The sequence below is a fragment of the Perognathus longimembris genome, unplaced genomic scaffold (assembly GCF_023159225.1).
Source record: "Perognathus longimembris pacificus isolate PPM17 unplaced genomic scaffold, ASM2315922v1 HiC_scaffold_479, whole genome shotgun sequence".
Lineage (NCBI taxonomy): Eukaryota > Metazoa > Chordata > Mammalia > Rodentia > Heteromyidae > Perognathus > Perognathus longimembris.
Window position 1 is genome coordinate 35,088 of NW_025960145.1, and position 21,267 is coordinate 56,354.

A 21,267-nucleotide genomic window follows, 5' to 3' on the forward strand; every position below is an offset into this window, starting at 1 on the left:
GACGCCAGGCGATGTCCAGGAAGCACGTAGAGCTGGCACTGGTCCACCGCCAATGTACACAGGCAGGCCTTCTGTCTCCCCATTGAAGATCCGTCAGGGTTTCCGTCCTTTTTTCTTTTCCTAGAGAGTAAAGGGAGACATCCCTCAAGGGCAAGTGCCCTTGGGTGGTCATTCTGATGGACAATGTTTTACATCTCTAGCCGGTATCCAGATTGGATTCGGTTCCCCAGTGGGAAAAACGCAGGCAAAGCCTCTTCCAACACTGATAAGTGGGTCGGGCCCACGCCACGCCCCTGTCAGGGGATCCTTCCACCGGACCTCCACCTTTAAGTAGGGTGTTTGGCTTGACCAGTGTCTCTGAAAAGCCGACAGAGGTTGGTCCTTAGAGAAATTTAAAATATTCAATGTAAACAATGCTGTCCTCAGCTGGTCATGGGGGCTTCCCCCCCCTTTTTGTTTTAATAATTGATCCTTTAGGGTCTTATTATGCCTCTCAATTATGGCTTGACCCTTTGGGTTATAAGGTATTCCAGTGGTATGTTTAATATTCCACGTTTGGAAAAATGCCTGTAAAGGCTTACTGGTGAAACAAGGTCCATTATCTGTTTTCACCTGTAAAGGCAGCCCTAGGATAGCAAAACATTGTAAGAAGTGGCTTTCAGCATGCTGTGCTCTCTCCCCCGTGTGCAGGGAGGCCCAACAGGCACCAGAGCACGTGTCAATAGACATAAATATATATTTTAGCCTTCCAAAGGGGGCGTAATGGGTCACGTCAGTCTGCCAAATGACGTTGGGTCTTAACCCTCTGGGATTCACCCCCGGAGATTGCAGAGGCGGGACTTGCACAAAAGGCATACATTCCTTACAAGTCCTAATAATCTTCTTTAAATCCTTTATAGGAACCAAAGGAAATCTCTGATGTAACCCTCTCCAGTTCAAATGTGTACGCTCATGGAGTCCTTGAGCCATTTGAAGGTTTTGAGGCTGTAAGACAGCCACTGCTATAACAATCCCATCAGTGGCCAGCTGGTCGGCCATATGATTACCTTGTGTCAGCATCCCAGGCAGTCCTTGGTGTCCACGAAGGTGCTGCAAGAATATAGGCTCAGCCCGCTCTTTTAACAGAGATCTAACTTGGATCATCAGAGGGGTGATTGGGTTCTCATCTAATTTGATGTATGAGGACACCAGGTTTGGTAGCAGATTTACCACATACATACTGTCAGAAAACAGGTTCATTGGTTGTTTGACCTGGGTCAGTGCCAGGGCCACTGCGTACAGCTCCTTAAACTGTGCAGATCCAGTAACGGCCTCAAAATAATGGGTGTTTTTTCTCTCACAGGTAGGAGAGGAGGCGGGGCATACCACCACGGCAGACCCCGCCCTTCCCCCATCTGTAAAAACATTTACAGCCTTGACAAGAGGCCTGGTGGAAAAAAGCATAGGGGGAATCCAACGTAGCTTGGAAAATGAGGTCACCCACCTCGAAGTTCCATAATGGCAATCTACTGTCCCCATGAAGCCCTCTAAGGCATTAGATACCCTGTTATGGTTTCTTCTGACCCATTCAATATCTGCCAACCGGTAAGGGATGGTTATCACATCAGGATCCTTCCCATAATGCCTCAGGGAGGTATCCCTACCTTTAATTATTAAGTCAGCTAGCTGGTCCATCTGTGAATAAACCCTGGGAGCTCCTCCCACTGACGCGTGCACCCATTGAAGGGGTTCGCCAGACTGGGTAATGGCAGCTGAAAAAAGCTCTGATCCAGGGAGGACCCAGAGACAGAGTGGACACTCAGGCTTATAGCGAGCTAACTGTGCCACATCTAGGGCCCTTTGGACTTTCTGGAATATTGCTTGGAGTGATGGAGTTATTGTAATAACATCATTGGGTGCCTTGCCCTTCAAAGAGTCATGGAGCGGCAGCAGCTGCTCAGTAGGCAGGTGAAGCCAGGGCCTTAGCCAGTTAATCTCACCTAGCAATTTCTGCATCTCTACCATAGTATAAGATGGCTTGAAGGACAACTGGGGTTTAAGGGGGCACACCGAGTCTAATTTAAGCTCTGCCCCCAAGATCTTAAAGGGGTACACTTTCTGAACCTTGTCACGGGCTATGCGCAGCCCTCCTCTATGCAGGAGTGTTCGTACCTTCCTATAGGCTAAGTCTAGCACCTGAACATCTGCTGATCCAATAAGAATATCATCCATGTAAATGACCAAAAAAATATCTGGCTGGTTCTGAATGGGTTGGAGAACCTGTGACACATATTGTTGGCAGAAGGCAGGACTATTAGCCATGCCCTGGGGCAGGACCACCCACTCATACCTTTGGTCCGGCCCATGGTGGTTAACTGAGGGCACGGAAAAGGCAAACTTTTCACAGTCTCGGGGGTCCAGGGGGATGGAAAAGAAACAGTCCTTGATGTCAAGTATGATAATATGAAGATCCCGAGGAATGGAGGGGATCCATGGCAGCCCCCTTAGGGGGGTGCCCACAGGAACTATTCGCTCATTAATCTTTCTTAGGTCCTGTACCATCCTCCATTTACCCGAGGTCTTTTGTACAACAAATACTGGGCTGTTCCAAGGGCTCAGCGAGCGTCTGATATGCCCTAGGGACAGTTGCTCTGACACTATTTCTCTTAATTTCTCTAACTTGTTTGAGGGGAGTGGCCACTGTTCCAACCACACTGGGGGTCCCGGGAGCCACTGAATGGCAGGGACGGTGGGAACAGTGGCCCCTAGGATTGGGGGTGAGGCCCTGTAGAAGAAACAGGAGTCTCCTGGCTTGAGGTCTCAGGTGGAGACACTTCCTGATGGCTATTAGGGTCACCTGTCAGGTCATGGCCTGACGAGACCACGGCCTTGGTCTCCACTAAGATATCCCGACCCAGCAGATTGTTCCGTAAGCCAGTCATTATCAAGGGACGCACTTCTCCCTTTTTTCCATCCGGATCTGTCCAGACAAGCCAGTTTCTAGTTACTTCACTGGCAACATTGCCTCCTACTCCTGTTGTCTGGGGCCCGGGCACCAAATCCCACCAAGGAGGGACTTCCTCCTTCCTCAATACAGTCCGGTCAGCTCCGGTATCGATTAGGCATCGGAACCTTTTCCCGGCTATAGTAACCATCATACTTGGCTTGTCTTCTGAGACTATCGGGACCACCCAGTGAATCTCAGGTTTGTCATCAGGCAGGTCGCCGGGTTGGTCACGGGGCTGATCGCTAGACCGGCTGCCTCCTTTGGATGACGGGGCCGGAGAGCGCCCCACTACTGGTTTGCTGTTAGACTGGCCGCCTCCTTTGGGTGACGGGGCTGGAGGGCGCCCCACTACTAGTTTAAAGGCTTCCCCCCAGCCTCGAACTTGGACTTGCACTCGCTCTGCCAATGATAACCTTTCTTGCATCGGGGGCAAGGTGTCTTGGGTGGCAACTTGGTTTGGCCAGAGTTTCGTCCCGACGAGGCACTAGGTTTTGCCGAGCCTGACGGACATTCTCTCTTGAGATGGCCACGACCGCCACACCCATAACATCGCCCCTTGCCTGCCCCATTGGCCGTTGCAGAAGCGTGCTCCTCATTAAGTGAGGCAGTCAGCACCTGTGTCCTGCGGGTCTGGGTATCGAGACTCCGACAGGCATATATCCAGCTTTCTAGGGGTTTGTCCTTCATACCTGCACAAGCTATCTTATGGTCTGGGGCCATTCCGTCCCACACCAAAGATCTAACAAGTTCATCTATCTGAGACCAAGGAGCCTTTAACTGAATGCTTTCCTCCACCCTCTCAATAAATGAGACGAGATCCTCTGTTGCCCCTTGAATAACTTCTAATGTCGTGATCTTTGAGGGCCCTTTCCCTAAGGATGTCCATGCCCACATCCCCAAGGCCCACACTCGCCTCCGGTAGGCTGGGGGAAGAGACATCTGGGGAAAGTCAGTAACGTGTGGATTGGGGGGCCCATACATCATCTCGAAGGTGACGGGGATTGGAGGAATGTTTGCGAGAAATTTCTCAGCCTGATCAGAGCATGCATTCCTAAAAGCTGCGCACCACCTCTTATAATCTTTCCTGTCTAGCACAGTCTGACCTACACGTCTCCACGTTTGTGCATTGGAAAACCGGTTGCTCAGGCCCCGGAGTAGGGCGTGAGCCCAAGGAGAGTTCGGTCCCTTCTCAGTGACCGTTTTTCTAAGATCTCGGAACTCCTTGACTTCCTCAGGTTCCCACCCAGCCGTGATGCTTGCTACATCAAAGTCTACCGTCTCTATACCTGGTGCAAAGTCCGGCAACGGCTGCTCCAGTTGCGGATACGGCAACGCTGGTGGCGATCGCGATGAAAGCGTGGCAGGCCATCGCGTGCTCAGGGCAACCTGTTTGGAGGGGGTAGGAGGGGGCGACGGCAGAGGCTGCCGGCTGCCCCCCTCCCTGGCCGCGTGTCTCGGGAGTGCGGCATCTGGTCCGGGGTCCCGGAGATTAAGCCCACGATCGAGATCGGCTTGTAGCTCCTCCGCGGGCCCGTCAGGAAGGGGCGTCAGGCCCTCCTCCTGCAGGTCCGCCGGGGGATCTCCTCCTTCTTCCCCAGGGTTCTCCTCCGCGGCTCCCGCCTGCCCTAATGGGATCTCTCCTGTAGAAAGCCAATCTTTGAGAGAGGTAATAATTGGAAAAATCACAAGAGGGAGATCCTCTCCTATCTCCTCTTCCTTGCCGTCCAGCTCCCTCCCCAGCTGGTCCCAGGTTTCCCAGGAAAGCGGATTGGCCTTAACCAACCATGGGATGGCCTGGGTCAGCTTCTCCCAGATCCGCTTGATGGTAGGATCTGAGATGCGCTGTCCACTACTTTTAACCATGAACCATAATATCTTAACCGTTGGTTCATTCCATTTGCTATGCGCTTGACCCATCTCAGTGGGATCTCTCCTCCAACCCAATCGCTAAACGCAGTCTGTGGGGATACTACACCCCAAAATTCCCGGCCGTGTGGTTCGCCCCCGTCTGGGAGCCAGATGTTGGGATCTGAACGATCCCTTTCTCCCCAAATTCTCGGGGAGAATGGTCCAAACCTCAAAACACTACGAGAGAGCACTCGACCTTATCTTCCGCCCGCAGAAGGTGAGGGAATGCTCTCGTTGGTCTGCGTTTAGCCGAGGAGAGTGAACTACTGAAGCCCCCCGTCCCTGCCCCTCCTCACGTGTCGACGATCGGCGCAGAGAAAGAAGGACTCAAGGGAGACGGTCTGAGGTTATGAACCGAACTCACCGCCCAAGGGGCGGGGGAAGGTCTTTATTGTGGTGGGTAAGGCGGGAAGGTGGGCTTCGCTAATTGGCTGAACTGGGCTGTCTCGGTCAGAGTGGCACCTGGGACTCCCCCCATGGGCTGACGTCACGCCCCAATAGGACCGCCCCTTGGCACCGGCGGCGCCATCTTGGAGGCATCCACGTGGGCCTGAAATTGAGATGGGAGGCGGGCCAAGCCAGAACTACTCCTTCCGGTTCCGGACCCGGGAGGGGTAGGAGTGGCTTCCGGCCATTTGCTCCCAAGGCGGGAAGAAGGGTGGTCGATCGGGGACCGCCCCTCTACATGTCCGGCCAGCATCCCCACAGTGAGGGAACAGAGAAAAAAGCTCATTTAGAACCTGCACTTACGAGGGGGTAGGCAGCTGTATATCAGGGAGTAAACCTTCTGAGAATAAAAACAGCTGGAGCTTGTTAAGGTAATTACACAGGGGAAAGGATAATGTACTGGGAACTCCTCAGAAGAATCTGATTTGTGGTGAGGGGAGAGAGATAAAGCTGATTTAGGAACGACATGAATATGCTGCGTAGGTAGCTGTTTATCAGTAAATATCTCCACTGAGATTAAGAAAAGCAGTACCTTAATAAATTAAGTACTTCCTGGTATGGTTACTGTACTGGAAACTCCCCAAAAGAATCTGGATTGTGGTGAGGGAACAGAGAAAAAAGCTCATTTAGGACCTGCACTTACGAAGGGGGTAGGCAGTTGTATATCAGGGAGTAAACCTTCTGAGAATAAAAACAGCTGGAGCTTGGTAAGGTAATTACACAGGGGAAAGGATAATGTACTGGGAACTCCTCAGAAGAATCTGATTTGTGGTGAGGGGAGAGAGATAAAAGCTCATTTAGGAACGACATGAACATGCTGCGTAGGTAGCTGTTTATCAGTAAATATCTCCACTGAGATTAAGAAAAGCAGTAGCTTAATAAATTAAGTACTTCCTGGTATGGTTACTGTACTGGTAACTCCCGAAAAGAATCTGGATTGTGGTGAAGGAACAGAGAAAAAAGCTCATTTAGGACCTGCACTTACGAAGCAGGTAGGCAGTTCTATATCAGGGATTATACCTTCTGAGAATAAAACAGCTGGAGCTTATAAAGGTACTTACACAGGGGAAAGGATAATATACTGGGAACTCCTCAGAAGAATCTGATTTGTGGTGAGGGTAGAGAGATAAAAGCTCATTTAGGAACGACAAGAACATGCTGCTACGTAGCTGTTTATCAGTACATATCTCCACTGAGATTAAGAAAAGCAGTAGCTTAATAAATTAAGTACTTCCTGGTATGGTCACTGTACTGGTAACTCCCCAAAATAATCTGGATTGTGGTGAGGGAACAGTGAAAAAAGCTCATTTAGGACCTGCACTTACGAAGGGGGTAGGCAGTTGTATATCAGGGAGTAAACCTTCTGAGAATAAAAACAGCTGGAGCCTGGTAAGGTAATTACACAGGGGAAAGGACAATGTACTGGGAACTCCTCAGAAGAATCTGATTTGTGGTGAGGGGAGAGAGATGAAAACTCATTTAGGAACGACATGAACATGCTGCGTAGGTAGCTGTTTATCAGTAAATATCTCCACTGAGATTAAGAAAAGCAGTAGCTTAATAAATTAAGTACTTCGTGGTATGGTTACTGTACTGGTAACTCCCCAAAAGAATGTGGATTGTGGTGAGGGAACAGAGAAAAAATCTCATTTAGGACCTGCACTTACGAAGGGTGTAGGCAGCTGTATATCAGGGAGTAAACATTCGGAGAATAAAAACAGCTGGAGCTTGTTAAGGTAATTACAAAGGGGAAAGGATAATGTACTGGGAACTCCTCAGAAGAATCTGATTTGTGGTGAGGGGAGAGAGATAAAGCTGATTTAGGAACGAAATGAACATGCTGCGTACCTAGCTGTTTATCAGTAAATATCTCCACTGAGATTAAGAAAAGCAGTAGCTTAATAAATTAAGTACTTCCTGGTATGGTTACTGTACTGTAAACTCCCCAAAGAATCAGGATTGTGGTGAGGGAACAGAGAAAAAAGCTCATTTAGGACCTGCACTTACGACGGGGGTAGGCAGTTGTATATCAGGGAGTAAACCTTCTGAGAATAAAAACAGCTGGAGTTTGGTAAGGTAATTACACAGGGGAAAGGATAATGTACTGGGAACTCCTCAGAAGAATCTGATTTGTAGTGAGGGGAGAGAGATAAAAGCTCAATTAGGAACGAAATGAACATGCTGCGTAGGTAGCTGTTTATCAGTAAATATCTCCACTGAGATTAGGAAAAGCAGTAGCTTAAAAAATTAAGTACTTCCTGGTATGGTTACTGTACTGCTAACTCCCCAAAAAATCTGGATTGTGTTGAAGGAACAGAGAAAAAAGCTCATTTAGGACCTGCACTTACGAAGGGGGTAGGCAGTTGTATATCAGGGAGTATACCTTCTGAGAATAAAAACAGCTGGAGCTTATAAAGGTAATTACACAGGGGAAAGGATAATATACTGGGAACTCCTCAGAAGAGTCTGATTTGTGGTGAGGGGAGAGAGATAAAAGCTCATTTAGGAACGACAAGAACATGCTGCATACGTAGCTGTTTATCAGTAAATATCTCCACTGAGATTAAGAAAAGCAGTAGCTTAATAAATTAAGTACTTCCTGGTATGGTTACTGTACTGGTAACTCCCCAAAAGAATCTGGATTGTGGTGAGGGAACAGAGAAAAAAGCTCATTTAGGAACTGCACTTACGAAGGGGGTAGGCAGCTGTATATCAGGGAATAAAACTTCTGAGAATAAAAACAGCTGGAGCTTGTTAAGGTAATTAAACAGGGAAAAGGATAATGTACTGGGAAGTCCTCAGAAGAATCTGATTTGTGGTGAGGGGAGAGAGATAAAAGCTCATTTAGGAACGACATGAACATGCTGCGTAGGAAGCTGTTTATCAGTAAATATCTCCACTGAGATTAAGAAAAGCAGTAGCTTAATAAATTAAGTACATCCTGGTATGGTTACTGTACTGGTAACTCCCCAAGAGAATCTGGATTGTGGTGAGGGAACAGAGAAAAAAGCTCATTTAGAACGACATGAACATGTTGCGTAGGTAGCTGTTTATCAGTAAATATCTCCACTGGGTTTAAGAAAAGCAGTAGCTTAATAAATTAAATACTTCCTGGTATGGTTACTGTACTGGTAACTCCCAAAAAGAGAATCTGGATTGTGGTGAGGGAACAGAGAAAAAAGCTCATTTAGGACCTGCACTTACGAAGGGGGTAGGCAGCTGTATATCAGGGAGTAAACCTTCTGAGAATAAAAACAGCTGGAGCTTGTTAAGGTCATTACACAGGGGAAAGGATAATGTACTGGGAACTCCTCAGAAGAATCTGATTTGTGGTGAGGGGAGAGAGATAAAAGCTCATTTATGAACGAAATGAACATGCTGCGTTGGTAGCTGTTTATCAGTAAATATCGCCACTGAGATTAAGAAAAGCAGTAGCTTAATAAATTAAGTACTTCCTGGTATGGTTACTGTACTGGTAACTCCACAAAAGAATCTGGATCGTGGTGAGGGAGCAGAGAAAAAAGCTCATTTAGGACCTGCACTTACGAAGGGGATAGGCAGTTGTATATCAGGGAGTAAACCTTCTGAGAATAAAAACAGCTGGAGCATGTTAAGGTAATTACAAAGGGGAAAGGATAATGTACTGGGGACTCCTCAGAAGAATCTGATTTGTGGTGAGGGGAGAGAGATAAAAGCTCATTGAGGAACGAAATGAACATGCTGCGTAGGTAGCTGTTTATCAGTAAATATCTCCACTGAGATTTAGAAAAACAGTACCGTAATAAATTAAGTACTTCCTCGTATGGTTACTGTACTGGTAACTCCCCAAAAGAATCTGGATTGTGGTGAGGGAACAGAGAAAAAAGCTCATTTATGACCTGCACTTACGAAGGGGGTAGGCAGCTGTATATCAGGGAGTAAACCTTCTGAGAATAAAAACAGCTGGAGCTTGTTAAGGTAATTACACAGGGGAAAGGATAATGTACTGGGAACTCCTCAGAAGAATCTGATTTGTGGTGAGGGGAGAGAGATAAAAGCTCATTTAGGAACGACATGAACATGCTGCGTAGGTAGCTGTTTATCAGTAAATATCTCCACTGAGATTAAGAAAACCAGTAGCTTAATAAATTAAGTACTTCCTGGTATGGTTACTGTACTGGTAACTCCCCAAAAGTATGTGGATTGTGGTGAGGGAACAGAGAAAAAAGCTCATTTAGGACCTGCACTTACGAAGGGTGTAGGCAGCTGTATATCAGGGAGTAAACATTCGGAGAATAAAAACAGCTGGAGCTTGTTAAGGTAATTACACAGGGGAAAGGATAATGTACTGGGAACTCCTCAGAAGAATCTGATTTGTGGTGAGGGGAGAGAGATAAAAGCTCATTTAGGAACGATACGAACATGCTGCGTAGGTAGCTGTTTATCAGTAAATATCTCCACTGAGATTAAGAAAAGCAGTAGCTTAATAAATTAAGTACTTCCTGGTATGGTTACTGTACTGGTAACTCCCCAAAAGAATCTGGATTTTGGTGAGGGAACAGAGAAAAAAGCTCATTTAGAACCTGCACTTACGAGGGGGTAGGCAGCTGTATATCAGGGAGTAAACCTTCTGAGAATAAAAACAGCTGGAGCTTGTTAAGGTAATTACACAGGGGAAAGGATAATGTACTGGGAACTCCTCAGAAGAATCTGATTTGTGGTGAGGGGAGAGAGATAAAGCTGATTTAGGAACGACATGAATATGCTGCGTAGGTAGCTGTTTATCAGTAAATATCTCCACTGAGATTAAGAAAAGCAGTACCTTAATAAATTAAGTACTTCCTGGTATGGTTACTGTACTGGAAACTCCCCAAAAGAATCTGGATTGTGGTGAGGGAACAGAGAAAAAAGCTCATTTAGGACCTGCACTTACGAAGGGGGTAGGCAGTTGTATATCAGGGAGTAAACCTTCTGAGAATAAAAACAGCTGGAGCTTGGTAAGGTAATTACACAGGGGAAAGGATAATGTACTGGGAACTCCTCAGAAGAATCTGATTTGTGGTGAGGGGAGAGAGATAAAAGCTCATTTAGGAACGACATGAACATGCTGCGTAGGTAGCTGTTTATCAGTAAATATCTCCACTGAGATTAAGAAAAGCAGTAGCTTAATAAATTAAGTACTTCCTGGTATGGTTACTGTACTGGTAACTCCCGAAAAGAATCTGGATTGTGGTGAAGGAACAGAGAAAAAAGCTCATTTAGGACCTGCACTTACGAAGCAGGTAGGCAGTTCTATATCAGGGATTATACCTTCTGAGAATAAAACAGCTGGAGCTTATAAAGGTACTTACACAGGGGAAAGGATAATATACTGGGAACTCCTCAGAAGAATCTGATTTGTGGTGAGGGTAGAGAGATAAAAGCTCATTTAGGAACGACAAGAACATGCTGCTACGTAGCTGTTTATCAGTACATATCTCCACTGAGATTAAGAAAAGCAGTAGCTTAATAAATTAAGTACTTCCTGGTATGGTCACTGTACTGGTAACTCCCCAAAATAATCTGGATTGTGGTGAGGGAACAGTGAAAAAAGCTCATTTAGGACCTGCACTTACGAAGGGGGTAGGCAGTTGTATATCAGGGAGTAAACCTTCTGAGAATAAAAACAGCTGGAGCCTGGTAAGGTAATTACACAGGGGAAAGGACAATGTACTGGGAACTCCTCAGAAGAATCTGATTTGTGGTGAGGGGAGAGAGATGAAAACTCATTTAGGAACGACATGAACATGCTGCGTAGGTAGCTGTTTATCAGTAAATATCTCCACTGAGATTAAGAAAAGCAGTAGCTTAATAAATTAAGTACTTCCTGGTATGGTTACTGTACTGGTAACTCCCCAAAGAATCTGGATTTTGGTGAGGGAACAGAGAAAAAAGCTCATTTAGGACAAGCACTTACGAAGGGTGTAGGCAGCTGTATATCAGGGAGTAAACCTTCTGAGAATAAAAACAGCTGGAGCTTGTTAAGGTAATTACACAGGGGAAAGGATAATGTACTGGGAACTCCTCAGAGGAATCTGATTTGTGGTGAGGGGAGAGAGATAAAAGCTCATTTAGGAACGACATGAACATGATGCGTAGGTAGCTGTTTATCAGTAAATATCTCCACTGAGATTAAGAAAAGCAGTAGCTTAATAAATTAAGTACTTCCTGGTATGGTTACTGTACTGGTAACTCCCCAAAAGAATGTGGATTGTGGTGAGGGAACAGAGAAAAAATCTCATTTAGGACCTGCACTTACGAAGGGTGTAGGCAGCTGTATATCAGGGAGTAAACATTCGGAGAATAAAAACAGCTGGAGCTTGTTAAGGTAATTACAAAGGGGAAAGGATAATGTACTGGGAACTCCTCAGAAGAATCTGATTTGTGGTGAGGGGAGAGAGATAAAGCTGATTTAGGAACGAAATGAACATGCTGCGTACCTAGCTGTTTATCAGTAAATATCTCCACTGAGATTAAGAAAAGCAGTAGCTTAATAAATTAAGTACTTCCTGGTATGGTTACTGTACTGTAAACTCCCCAAAGAATCAGGATTGTGGTGAGGGAACAGAGAAAAAAGCTCATTTAGGACCTGCACTTACGACGGGGGTAGGCAGTTGTATATCAGGGAGTAAACCTTCTGAGAATAAAAAGAGCTGGAGTTTGGTAAGGTAATTACACAGGGGAAAGGATAATGTACTGGGAACTCCTCAGAAGAATCTGATTTGTGGTGAGGGGAGAGAGATAAAAGCTCAATTAGGAACGAAATGAACATGCTGCGTAGGTAGCTGTTTATCAGTAAATATCTCCACTGAGATTAGGAAAAGCAGTAGCTTAAAAAATTAAGTACTTCCTGGTATGGTTACTGTACTGCTAACTCCCCAAAAAATCTGGATTGTGTTGAAGGAACAGAGAAAAAAGCTCATTTAGGACCTGCACTTACGAAGGGGGTAGGCAGTTGTATATCAGGGAGTATACCTTCTGAGAATAAAAACAGCTGGAGCTTATAAAGGTAATTACACAGGGGAAAGGATAATATACTGGGAACTCCTCAGAAGAATCTGATTTGTGGTGAGGGGAGAGAGATAAAAGCGCATTTAGGAAGGACATGAACATGCTGCGTAGGTAGCTGTTTATCAGTAAATATCTCCACTGAGATTAAGAAAAGCAGTAGCTTAATAAATTAAGTACTTCCTGGTATGGTTACTGTACTGGTAACTCCCCAAAAGAATCTGTATTGTGTTGAGGGAACAGAGAAAAAGCTCATTTAGGACCTGCACATACGAATGGGGTAGGCAGCTGTATATCAGGGAGTAAATGTTCTGAGAATAAAAACAGCTGGAGCTTGTTAAGGTAATTACACAGGGGAAAGGATAATGTACTGGGAACTCCTCAGAAGAATCTGATTTGTGGTGAGGGGAGAGAGATAAAAGCTTATTAAGAACGACATGTACATGCTGCATACGTAGCTGTTTATTAGTAAATATCTCCACTGAGATTAAGAAAAGCAGTAGCTTAATAAATTAAGTACTTCCTGGTATGGATACTGTACTGGTAACTCCCCAAAAAAATCTGGATTGTGGTGAGGGAACAGAGAAAAAAGCTCATTTAGGACCTGCACTTACGAAGGGGGTAGGGATCTGCATATCAGGGAGTAAACCTTCTGAGAATAAAAACAGCTGGAGCTTGTTAAGGTAATTACACAGGGGAAAGGATAAGGTACTGGGAACTCCTCAGAAGAATCTGATTTGTGGTGAGGGGAGAGAGATAAAAGCGCATTTAGGAAGGACATGAACATGCTGCGTAGGTAGCTGTTTATCAGTAAATATCTCCACTGAGATTAAGAAAAGCAGTAGCTTAATAAATTAAGTACTTCCTGGTATGGTTACTGTACTGGTAACTCCCCAAAAGAATCTGGATTGTGGTGAGGGAACAGAGAAAAAAGCTCATTTAGGAGGTGCACTTACGAAGGGGGTAGGCAGGTGTAAATCAGGGAGTAAACCTTCTGAGAATAGAAACTGCCAGAGCTTGTTAAGGTAATTACACAGGGGAAAGGATAATGTACTGGGAACTCCTCAGAAGAATCTGATTTGTGGTGAGGGGAGAGAGATAAAAGCTCATTTAGGAACGACATGAACATGCTGCGTACATAGCTGTTTATCAGTAAATATCTCCACTGAGCTTAAGAAAAGCAGTAGCTTAATAAATTAAGTACTTCCTGGTATGCTTACTGTACTGGTAACTCCTCAAAAGAATCTGGATTGTGGTGAGGGAACAGAGAAAAAATCTCATTTAGGACCTGCACTTACGAAGGGGGTAGGCAGCTGTATATCAGGGAGTAAACCTTCTGAGAATAAAAACAGCTGGAGCTTGTTAAGGTAATTACACAGGGGAAAGGACAATGTACGGGGAATTCCTCAGAAGAATCTGATTTGTGGTGAGTGGGGAGAGATAAAATCTCATTTAAAAACGACATGAACATTCTGCGTATGTAGCTGTTTATCAGTAAATATCTCCACTGAGATTAAGAAAAGCAGTAGCTTAATAAATTTAGTACTTCCTGGTATGGTTACTGTACTGGTAACTCCCCAAAAGAATCTGGATTGTGGTGAGGGAACAGAGAAAAAAGCTCATTTAGGACCTGCACTTACGAAGGCGGTAGGCAGCTGTGTATCAGGGAGTAAACCTTCTGAGAATAAAAACACCTGGAGCTTGTTAAGGTAATTACACAGGGGAAAGGATAATGTACTGGGAACTCCTCAGAAGAATCTGATTTCTTGTGAGGGGAGAGAGATAAAAGCTCATTTAGGAACAACATGAACATGCTGCGTACCTAGCTGTTTATCAGTAAATATCTCCACTGAGATTAAGAAAAGCAGTAGCTTAATAAATTAAGTACTTCCTGGTATGGTTACTGTACTGGTAACTCCCCAAAAGAATCTGGATTGTGGTGAGGGAACAGAGAATAAAGCTCATTAAGATCTGCACTTACGAAGGGGGTAGGCACCTGTATATCAGGGAGTAAACCTTCTGAGAATAAAAACAGCTGGAGCTTGTTAAGGTAATTACACAGGGGAAAGGATAATGTACTGGGAACTCCTCAGAAGAATCTGATTTGTGGTGAGGGTAGAGAGATAAAAGCTCATTTAGGAACGACATGAACATGCTGCGTAGGTAGCTGTTTATCAGTAAATATCTCCACTGAGATTAAGAAAAGCAGTAGCTTAATAAATTAAGTACTTCCTGGTATGGTTACTGTACTGGTAACTCCCCAAAAGAATCTGGATTGTGGTGAGGTAAAAGAGAAAAAAGCTCATTTAGGACCTGCACTTACGAAGGGGATAGGCAGTTGTATATCAGGGAGTAAACCTTCTGAGAATAAAAACAGCTGGAGCTTGTTAAGGTAATTACACAGGGGAAAGGATAATGTACTGCGAACTCCTCAGAAGAATCTGATTTGTGGTGAGGGGAGAGAGATAAAAGCTCATTTAGGAACGACATGAACATGCTGCGTAGGTAGCTGTTTATCAGTAAATATCTCCACTGAGATTTAGAAAAAAAGTACCGTAATAAATTAAGTACTTCCTCGTATGGTTACTGTACTGGTAACTCCCCAAAAGAATCTGGATTGTGGTGAGGGAACAGAGAAAAAACCTCATTTAGGACCTGCACTTACGAAGGGGGTAGGCAGCTGTATATCAGGGAGTAAACCTTCTGAGAATAAAAACAGCTGGAGCTTGTTAAGGTAATTACACAGGGGAAAGGATAATGTACTGGGAACTCCTCAGAAGAATCTGATTTGTGGTGAGGAGAGAGAGATAAAAGCTCACTTAGGAACGACATGAACATGCTGCATACGTAGCTGTTTATCAGCAAATATCTCCACTGAGTTTAAGAAAAGCAGTAGCTTAATAAATTAAGTACTTCCTGGTATGGTTACTGTACTGGTAACTCCCCAAAAGAATCTGGATTTTGGTGAGGGAACAGAGAAAAAAGCTCATTTAGGACCTGCACTTACGAAGGGGGTAGGCAGCAGTATAACAGGGAGTAAACCTTCTGAGAATAAAAACAGCTGGAGCTTGTTAAGGTAATTACACAGGGGAAAGTACAATGTACTGGGAACTGCTCAGAAGAATCTGATTTGTGGTGAGGGGAGAGAGATAAAAGGTCATTTAAGAACGACATGAAGATGCTGCGTAGGTAGCTGTTTATCAGTACATATCTCCACTGAGATTAAGAAAAGCAGTAGCTTAATAAATTAAGTACTTCCTGGTATGGTTACTGTACTGGAAACTCCCCAAAAGAATCTGGATTGTGGTGAGGGAACAGAGAAAAAAGCTCATTTAGGACCTGCACTTACGAAGGGGGTAGGCAGCTGTATATCAGGGAGTAAACCTTCTGAGAATAAAAACAGCTGGAGCCTGTTAAGGTAATTACACAGGGGAAAGGATAATGTACTGGGAACTCCTCAGAAGAATCTGATTTGTGGTGAGGGGAGAGAGATAAAAGCTCATTTAGGAAAGACATGATCATGCTGCGTAGGTAGCTGTTTATCAGTAAATATCTCCACTGAGATTAAGAAAAGCAGTAGCTTAATAAATTAAGTACTTCCTGGTATGGTTACTGTACTGGTAACTCCCCAAAAGAATCTGGATTGTGGTGAGGGAACAGAGAAAAAAGCTCATTTAGGACCTGCACTTACGAAGGGGGTAGTCAGCTGTGTATCAGGGAGTAACCTTCTGAGAATAAAAACACCTGGAGCTTGTTAAGGTAATTACACAGGGGAAAGGATAATGTACTGGGAACTCCTCAGAAGAATCTGATTTCTTGTGAGGGGAGAGAGATAAAAGCTCATTTAGGAACGACATGAACATGCTGCGTACCTAGCTGTTTATCAGTAAATATCTCCACTGAGATTAAGAAAAGCAGTAGCTTAATAAATTAAGTACTTCCTGGTATTGTTACTGTACTGGTAACTCCCCAAAAGAATCTGGATTGTGGTGAGGGAACAGAGAATAAAGCTCATTTAGGATCTGCACTTACGAAGGGGGTAGGCACCTGTATATCAGGGAGTAAACCTTCTGAGAATAAAAACAGCTGGAGCTTGTTAAGGTAATTACACAGGGGAAAGGATAATGTACTGGGAACTCCTCAGAAGAATCTGATTTGTGGTGAGGGGAGAGAGATAATAGCTCATTTAGGAACGACATGAACATGCTGCGTAGGTAGCTGTTTATCAGTAAATATCTCCACTGAGATTAAGAAAAGCAGTAGCTTAATAAATTAAGTACTTCCTGGTATGGCTACTGTACTGGTAACTCCCCAAGTGAATCTGGATTGTGGTGAGGGAACAGAGAAAAATCTCATTTAGGAACGACATGAACATGCTGCGTAGGTAGCTGTTTATCAGTAAATATCTCCACTGGGTTTAAGAAAAGCAGTAGCTTAATAAATTAAATACTTCCTGGTATGGTTACTGTACTGGTAACTCCCAAAAAGAGAATCTGGATTGTGGGGAGGGAACAGAGAAAAAAGCTCATTTAGGACCTGCACTTACGAAGGGGGTAGGCAGTAGTATATCAGGGAGTAAACCTTCTGAGAATAAAAACAGCTGGAGCTTGTTAAGGTAATTACACAGGGGAAAGGATAATGTACTGGGAACTCCTCAGAAGAATCTGATTTGTGGTGAGGGGAGAGAGATAAAAGCTCATTAATGAACGACATGAACATGCTGCGTAGGTAGTTGTTTATCAGTAAATATCTCCACTGAGATTAAGAAAAGCAGTAGCTTAATAAATTAATTACTTCCCGGTATGGTTACTGTACTGGTAACTCCCCAAAAGAATCTGGATTGTGGTGAGGGAACAGAGAAAAAAGCTCATTTAGGACCTGCACTTACGAAGGGGGTAGGCAGCAGTATATCAGGGATTAAACCTTCTGAGAATAAAAACAGGTGTAGCTTGTTAAGGTAAATACACAGGGGAAAGGATAATGTACTGGGAACTCCTCAGAAGAATCTGATTTGTGGTGAGGGGAGAGGGATAAATGCTCATTTAGGAAAGACATGAACATGCTGCGTAGCTAGCTGTTCATCAGTAAATATCTCCACTGAGATTAAGAAAAGCAGTAGCTTAATAAATTAAGTACTTCCTGGTATGGTTACTGTACTGGTAACTCCCCAAAAGAATGTGGATTGTGGTGAGGGAACAGAGAAAAAAGCTCATTTAGGACCTGCACTTACAAAGGGGGTAGGCAGCTGTATATCAGGCAGTAAATCTTCTGAGAATAAAAACAGCTGGAGCTTGTTAAGGTAATTACACAGGGCAAAGGATAATGTACTGGGAACTCCTCAGAAGAATCTGATTTGTGGTGAGGGGAGAGAGATAAAAGGTCATTTAGGAACGACATGAACATGCTGCGTAGGTAGCTGTTTATCAGTAAATATCTCCACTGCGATTAAGAAAAGCAGTAGCTTAATAAATTAAGTACTTCCTGGTATGGTTACTGTACTGGTAACTTCCCAAAAGAATCTGGATTGTGGTTAGGGAACAGATAAAAAAGCTCATTTATGACCTGCACTTACGAAGTGGGTAGGCAGCTGTATATCAGGGAGTAAACCTTCTGAGAATAAAAACAGCTGGAGCTTGTTAAGGTAATTACACAGGGGAAAGCATAATGTACTGGGAACTCCTCAGAAGAATCTGATTTGTGGTGAGGGGAGAGAGATAAATGCTCATTAAGGAACGACATGAACATGCTGCGTAGGTAGCTGTTTATCAGTAAATATCACCACTGAGATTAAGAAAAGCAGTAGCTTAATAAATTAAGTACTTCCTGGTATGGTTCCAGTACTGGTAACTCCCCAAAAGAATCTTGATTGTGGTGAGGGAACAGAGAAAAAAGCTCATTTAGGACCTGCACTTACTAAGGGGGTAGGCAGCTGTATATCAGGGAGTAAACCTTCTGAGAATAAAAACAGCTGGAGCTTGTTAAGGTAATTACACAGGGGAAAGGATAATGTACTGGGAACTCCTCAGAGGAATCTGATTTGTGGTGAGGGGAGAGAGATAAAAGCTCATTTAGGAACGACATGAACATGCTGCGTAGGTAGCTGTTTATCAGTAAATATCTCCACTGAGAATAAGAAAAGCAGTAGCTTAATTAATTAAGTACTTCCTGGTATTATTACTGTACTGGTAACTCCCCAAAAGAATCTGGATTGTTCTGAGGGAACAGAGAAAAAAGCTCATTTAGGACCTGCACTTACGAAGGTAGTAGGCAGCTTTATATCAGGGAGTAAACCTTCTGAGAATAAAAACAGCTGGAGCTTGTTAAGGTAATTACACAGGGGAAAGGATAATGTACTGGGAACTCCTCAGAAGAATCTGATTTGTGGTGAGGGGAGAGAGATAAAAGCTCATTTAGGAACGACATGAACATGCTGCGTAGGTAGCTGTTTATCATAAATATCTCCACTGAGATTAAGAAAAGCAGTAGCTTAATAAATTAAGTACTTCCTGGTATGGTTACTGTACTGGAAACTCCCCTAAAGAATCTGGATTGCGGTGAGGGAACAGAGAAAAAAGCTAATTTAGGACCTGCACTTACGAAGGGGGTAGGCAGTTGTATATCAGGGAGTAAACCTTCTGAGAATAAATCAGCTGGAGCTTGTTAAGGTAATTACACAGGGGAAAGGGTAATTTACTGGGAACTCCTCAGAAGAATCTGATATGTGGTGAGGGGAGAGAGATAAAAGCTCCTTTAGGAACGACATGAACATGCTGCGTAGGTAGCTGTTTATCAGTAAATATATCCAATGAGATTAAGAAAAGCAGTAGTTTAATAAATTAAGTACTTCCTGGTATGGTTACTGTACTGGTAACTCCCCAAAAGAATCTGGATTGTGGTGAGGGAACAGAAACAAAAGCTCATTTAGGACCTGCACTTACGAAGGGGGTAGACAGCTGTATATCAGGGAGTAAACCTTCTGAGAATAAAAACAGCTGGAGCTTGTTAAGGTAATTACACAGGGGAAAGGATAATGTACTGGGAACTCCTCAGAGGAATCTGATTTGTGGTGAGGGGAGAGAGATAAAAGCTCATTTAGGAACGACATGAACATGCTGCGTAGGTAGCTGTTTATCAGTAAATATCTCCACTGAGATTAAGAAAAGCAGTAGCTTAATTAATTAAGTACTTCCTGGTATGGTTACTGTACTGGTAACTCCCCAAAAGAATCTGGATTGTGGTGAGGGAACAGAGAAAAAAGCTCATTTAGGACCTGTACTTACGAAGGGGGTAGGCAGCTGTATATCAGGGAGTAAACCTTCTGAGAATAAATCAGCTGGAGCTTGTTAAGGTAATTACACAGGGGAAAGGATAATATACTGGGAACTCCTCAGAAGAATCTGATTTGTGGTGAGGGTAGAGAGATAAAAGCTCATTTAGGAACGACATGAACATGCTGCGTCGGTAGATGTTTATCAGTAAATATCTCCACTGAGATTAAGAAAAGCAGTCCTTAATAAATTAAGTACTTCCTGGTATGGTTACTGTACTGGTAACTCCCCAAAAGAATCTGGATTGTGGTCTGGGAACAGAGACAAAAGCTCATTTAGGACCTGCACTTACGAAGGGGGTAGGCAGCTGTATATCAGGGAGTAAACCTTCTGAGAATAAAAACAGCTGGAGCTTGTTAAGGTAATTACACAGGGGAAAGGATACTGTACTGGGAACTCCTCAGAAGAATCTGATTTGTGGTGAGGGGAGAGAGATAAAATCTCATTTAGGAACGACATGAACATGCTGCGTAGGTAGCTGTTTATCAGTAAATATCTCCACTCAGATTAATAAAAGCAGTAGCTTAATAAATTAAGTACTTCCTGGTATGGTTACTGTACTGGTAACTCCCCAAAAGAATCTGGATTGTGGTGAGGGAACAGAGAAAAAAGCTCATTTAGGACCTGCACTTACGAAGGGGGTAGGCAGCTGTATATCAGGGAGTAAACCTTCTGAGAATAAAAACAGCTGGAGCTTGTTAAGGTAATTACACAGGGGAAAGCATAATGTACTGGGAACTCCTCAGAAGAATCTGATTTGTGGTGAGGGGAGAGAGATAAATGCTCATTAAGGAACGACATGAACATGCTGCGTAGGTAGCTGTTTATCAGTAAATATCACCACTGAGATTAAGAAAAGCAGTAGCTTAATAAATTAAGTACTTCCTGGTATGGTTCCAGTACTGGTAACTCCCCAAAAGAATCTTGATTGTGGTGAGGGAACAGAGAAAAAAGCTCATTTAGGACCTGCACTTACTAAGGGGGTAGGCAGCTGTATATCAGGGAGTAAACCTTCTGAGAATAAAAACAGCTGGAGCTTGTTAAGGTAATTACACAGGGGAAAGGATAATGTACTGGGAACTCCTCAGAGGAATCTGATTTGTGGTGAGGGGAGAGAGATAAAAGCTCATTTAGGAACGACATGAACATGCTGCGTAGGTAGCTGTTTATCAGTAAATATCTCCACTAAGAATAAGAAAAGCAGTAGCTTAATTAATTAAGTACTTCCTGGTATTATTACTGTACTGGTAACTCCCCAAAAGAATCTGGATTGTTCTGAGGGAACAGAGAAAAAAGCTCATTTAGGACCTGCACTTACGAAGGTAGTAGGCAGCTTTATATCAGGGAGTAAACCTTCTGAGAATAAAAACAGCTGGAGCTTGTTAAGGTAATTACACAGGGGAAAGGATAATGTACTGGGAACTCCTCAGAAGAATCTGATTTGTGGTGAGGGGAGAGAGATAAAAGCTCATTTAGGAACGACATGAACATGCTGCGTAGGTAGCTGTTTATCATAAATATCTCCACTGAGATTAAGAAAAGCAGTAGCTTAATAAATTAAGTACTTCCTGG

General features: G+C 43.9%; 1 protein-coding gene across 1 annotated transcript; it reads right to left on the bottom strand.

The window, feature by feature from the left end:
• Window positions 1-3,337: 3,337 nt before the first annotated feature.
• LOC125344950 (endogenous retrovirus group K member 8 Gag polyprotein-like) lies at window positions 3,338-4,849 on the bottom strand. Its single transcript, XM_048337231.1, has one exon. It carries the CDS (start codon window positions 4,847-4,849, stop codon window positions 3,338-3,340), a length of 1,512 nt encoding a protein of 503 aa, XP_048193188.1.
• Window positions 4,850-21,267: the final 16,418 nt, after the last annotated feature.

Excerpts from the sequence above, each read along its gene's own strand:
- LOC125344950 (XM_048337231.1), bottom strand. The coding sequence starts at position 4,849 with ATGGTTAAAAGTAGTGGACAGCGCATCTCAGATCCTACCATCAAGCGG.